Source organism: Octopus bimaculoides, chromosome 20, assembly GCF_001194135.2.
Source record: "Octopus bimaculoides isolate UCB-OBI-ISO-001 chromosome 20, ASM119413v2, whole genome shotgun sequence".
NCBI classification, from domain to species: Eukaryota; Metazoa; Mollusca; class Cephalopoda; order Octopoda; family Octopodidae; genus Octopus; species Octopus bimaculoides.
Window position 1 is genome coordinate 27,903,319 of NC_069000.1, and position 5,180 is coordinate 27,908,498.

At 34.3% G+C, this 5,180-nt stretch overlaps 1 protein-coding gene across 2 annotated transcripts in view; it reads right to left on the reverse strand.

Annotated features, from left to right (window-relative positions):
* Positions 1-5,180, reverse strand: part of LOC106867274 (zinc finger protein 510) — a 28,745-nt gene that overhangs the window by 19,971 nt on the left and 3,594 nt on the right. For both annotated transcript variants that reach the window (XM_014912103.2, XM_014912102.2), the window contains exon 2: positions 569-1,442. In XM_014912103.2, the coding sequence (XP_014767589.1) occupies positions 569-1,412 (844 nt within the window). In that variant the 5' untranslated portion in view covers positions 1,413-1,442. The remainder of the gene's footprint in view (positions 1-568; positions 1,443-5,180) is intronic.

A 5,180-nucleotide genomic window follows, 5' to 3' on the forward strand; every position in this document is an offset into this window, starting at 1 on the left:
GGTTAGGGTTAGGGTTAATTGTTTCAGAATCGTTTGTTTATGTAGTCGGCACTTAATGTATATCGGCTGAATGGACGTCAGTGATTGGTTGAAATTACAGAAATACGACAACTTTAACATGGAATAACTTAGGGATTTCTTTTTTTTTTTTAAGAAGACTAAGAGAAAAAGATGTTTTATATGACACATTCTACCAGTGTTCCAAGTTTCAAAGTGTTTCGTTAATGAAAAATGTGGCCCCCGTTTTAAAAAAGATCTCAGAGGTTTTTTATAATTGGACTCCTTTCCAAATAACAATCACTCAACAGGACAGTAATAGCAGTAGATAATTTTTCTAAGGAAGTAGACTGAAGCAAGCAGTGATGTTTCTATTATGTGACACTATAAATTGCTACTAGCAGAGTTTTTACACTCAATCATTCTTATGTCAAAGAGCCAAACATCTCAAGCAATCACCACCATATACTTACTACACGATCTACTTAATACATAACCTGAATTTTGTTTGTCAATCACACTGATCAATAACCATAAATTGTTACAAAATTTACAAAATGGAAAATCTTACCAATAAGAGAAGCTAAATATTGAACCTCAACACCACATATTTCACAAGTATAGGCACCATTTGAAGACTGGAAGTTGGTTTTCTTCTTTTTATATTCAATCTGTGGCTGTATTGTGGCTTTAACTTCTTTAGAGATGATATCTAAGGCCTCAATACAAACAGGGTCACCAAGGTTAGTTTGTCCAGTGCTGATCAATCGAGCAGGGCCATGACCGTCAGGTAACTCTAAATCAAAGTACAAGTCCGTCTTGTCTTTTCGTATACGAATTCGCTTGCTCTTCCGCAACACTGAATTATTGTTTTCATTTTTGCCATCTAATTTAGTTTCATTCTTACCATCCAGCTTTGATTCAATGTCAATCACTTTCTCACATTCTAATTTTACGTCATCATTTTTTTTAGCTGAAGGTTGTTTAAATTTTTTGGGATATGAAACATTTTTTTTTGCACAAAGTCGTGCCATATCAATAGGAGGAGGTAGTTTTATGGTCTGTTTTTCACCTGTACCATCACAGGTGACAATGTCAATATTCGGGTAACAAAATATTGTTTCTGTTACCTCATCTTCTTCATTCGAAGATATACCATTTCCTTCTGTCAACAACTTTGATGTCTGATCAGAGTATGTTACCCGTAATCTATCAGCCAAGACCATCAAGCTGGATGCATCATTTTCATTACTTGTGGCTTCTGTTAAGGAAGTCACTACTTCTTCTACTGGCTGCAACTCAACTTCTCGCAGATCTTCATCAGAGGGAGTTGGCTGATCAGAAGGACTAAATTTTATAGCAACTGAAAGAACTTTCCACAACTGAACAGCTTCTTGTTTTAAACAATCTGGCATGGTGTTAAAAAGATATATGGCCTCTTTTAACTAAAAATAGAAAAAATATGTAAATTTACTTTATTATAAAATGTAATATATATATATCCACACACCCAAAATAGATATTTAAAAAAAATGTACTTATTTTATAAATGTCTGTTTATTGAATGGCTGTATTACTTTTCTGATGTATCAGCCTATTCTGACATAAACACATATAAGATGTGCATCTGCAGTTTCCATCCACCAAATTCCATTCATAAGATTTTAGTTGGCCCATGGTACCTATGGTATTATACACTTATTCATCCAAGGTGTTATGCAGTGAGACTGAACCTATAGCTATGAATTTATGAAGAAAACTTAACTCCATTGTTAAACTCAAGTCTAATGCTAAAATTTTTAAGTAAAGATTATCTGAAATGAAACTGCGTGACAAATACCAAGAACAAATAAGACAATAAACGCCTTATAATATAGTGTGTAGAACTGGAGGTTTAAGTATTGGTGACTCAGTATTAACAAACTTAACTACTTTCATCATCCAACAGATGTATTCTCGTATTGAAATAACTCTCAAATCTATGTAATGCAAATTCACACATGATGACTGATAAGTGATGACAAGTCAAGGTACCATAGAGAGCAAAGGAAAATTTGGAATGAGATAGGAAAAATCTGAGAGGATATAAAGTGAGAGAGTACTTTTGATGACAGATGCTGTACATTGGGCTCCTTCATTTTTCTCTATACATGCTTAGTGAAATCTTGCTAAGTTGCAAAAATTCTGTCTTAAAAATTTTTAATTTTAAAAAAAAAGAGAGATGATTACTGATAGTGAATAGTTTTTGGTTTGTAAATATTAATAACAAATGGCAAAGTGACCACCATCTTCAAAATCAAACATCAATCTAAAATGTTTACATGCATGAGTGAACAATCCCTAAACATCTGCTGATACATTTCTGTGTGAATATGTATCTCTATAGTTTTGATGCTAACACATGAGAATGAAGAGTCTCTAATCACCTTCCATGATCATAAGTATATGAATGAACTCTATGCCATGTACTTGCTAACTCTAATATTTGGATGTATTAAAATAAGTACCAGGTGAATACTGGGGTTGATTTAATTGATTTAGCTTCTCCCTCCAAATTGTGTCAAAATTTGAAACTAATATTTGGATGTATTCTTTTATTGGTTTCAATTAATAGACTGTGGCAATGTTTGGGCACTGTCTTCAGGAGTGTTAATCATAATGGCCCCAGTACTGACTTTAGACTGGCATTTATTCTATAAATCTCTATTTGTTAAACCACAAGTTACAGGTTACAGAATTAACATCAGTTTTCAGAATAGTGCAAACACAGACACACACACACAACAGGCTTCTGCCTAGATTCTATCATCTAAATGGAATTTAGATGATAAATGGAATTGCACAACATGTGCAGCATCTTGGACAGGTGTTGTCTACTATGGCCTTGGGTGACCTCATAAAGCGAAACTTTTAACCATACACACATAACTGCACACATATCTTTTATCTTTTACTTGCTTCAGTCATTACACTAACCCATGCAAGCAAAGAAAAGTACACATTAAAACAAAGATTATGATAATCTCCTTATTCTATTCACATGTGTTGGAATTAAGAAATTGTGATGTTAAAAATAAATAGGACATGTAAAAGTATAAATTTTCTACCCTATTGAAGTAATCACTATTTCTATGGATTGTGTGAATTAATCCCCACCACTTTCTTCAAAACTAAAAATGCAACTTTTTGTATCTTGTCATAGTTGTTTAGTCTCAGGTCAATTTTTGCTTGAGCAAAAATATGATCAAAAATGTATAAGCTGTGACCATCCCATTCTTGTGCTTATTATTAGGGATTATATTACCCAATGTGCCCTTTCTTTTTAAAGAGAGTCAGGTATAGTTTCATGATCTGATTGCTATTTTTAGCAGATCAAATGATTGCACAGAACAGTGGTTCCAGAGATTTTTGAACTGTCACCCCCTTGGCACCCAGGCCACATTCCTAGTGCAAAATTCACAGCACCACATATTCAAAACAACTGTATTTCAGAAATAAAACTAAACCTAGTTAGCCCATTAATTTGCTGCTTTTACAATATGAAAGAGTAAATTTATATCTTAACTGTAACAATACTTTTTGTATATTTTTACTGTAATCGAGGTACATTATACAGGAATATCAGCTTTTTGACATCAAATTGAAAAGTACTAAGTAGTAGTCTTAGATCCCCACATTCAGTAATATGTATTTTTCAAGAAAAAATTATGTACTTCCACCTCTTCATTTTAATCTTCACAATTAAAATCCTGCAGCAGAAAAAAAAAAAAAAGACAGAGAAATTCAGATTTATGCATGATACCTTTTCCAAATTTTTTTCTATAAAATGAATTCATAGGCACAGATGCAGCTGTGTGGTAAGAAGCTTGCTTCCCAACCACATGGTTCTGGATTCAATCCCACTGCATGATCCCTTGGGCAAGTGTGTCTTACTATAGCCTTGGGCCAACCAAAGCCTTGTCAGTGGATTTGGTAAATGGAAACTAAAATAAATCTATTGTATATATATATATATATATATATATATATATATATAGTGTGAGTTTGGAGGGATATATTATCTGGGCGGATACTGTGGTGGCTCTCAGTTAAGGGCTAACCACATCAATTAGTATTTAACGTCTATGACTACTATAATTATAAAGATATAGAATACAGAGACTTGTTCATCCTCAAAATTTATTTCCTCTTATTTTACAATTTTGTACAGCATATTTTTATGGTTATTACAACCTACACGTGTTTCCACTGCACAAAGTATGGGCAGTTATACATGCAACTGGGCATGATTTTCTTCAAGGTCTGTCCATTTGGCTAGTTTTGAAGCAAACTGAATACAGTTGGTTGTTTGTTAGTTAGGGATCAGGAAGTGGTTGCTTTGAAACTGAAATCTGATCTATCTGTAAGCTCGTGAAGTTGACCTCAGTTTCACACTGGTTGCTATCTGAAGTCAGGATTCTATCTAACTAGGTCAAGGTTGATGTTACTGTTTTGGTAGGCCTCTTTGTGTATTGTAGTAGTATATGTCTATGTGTGTGTGTCTTTATGTCAGTGTTTATTCACCACCACTGTTTGACAACTGGTGTTGGTGTGTTTACATCTCTGTAACTTAGCAGTTTGGCAAAAGAGACAAAAAGAACAAGTACCAAGCTTTAAAAATAAATAAGTCCTGGGGTCAATTTGTTCAACTAAAAAACCCTTCAAAAGTGGTGTCCCAGCATGGCTACAGTCGAATGACTGAAACAAATAAAAGATAAAAGATATATACATAATGCTTAAGCAAAATATATGTAATATATATATATGTATATATATAAGTATTCATATATGTGTGAATGTGTGTATGTATAATAGCCTGGGCAAAGTTTAGAGAGCTCTTACCCCTGCTGGCGACAAAGGGACTCTCACTCAGAGTAAAAGGCAGACTGTATGACGCATGCGTACGAACAGCCATGCTACATGGCAGTGAAACATGGGCTGTAACTGCTGAGGACATACGTAAGCTCGCAAGGAATGAAGCCAGTATGCTCCGTTGGATGTGTAATGTCAATGTGAATACCCGTCAGAGTGTAAGTATCTTGAGAGAAAAGCTGAACATTAGAAGCATCAGTTGTGGTGTGCAAGAGAGACGATTGCGCTGGTATGGACATGTGGTGAGAATGGATGAGGATAGCTGCGTGAAA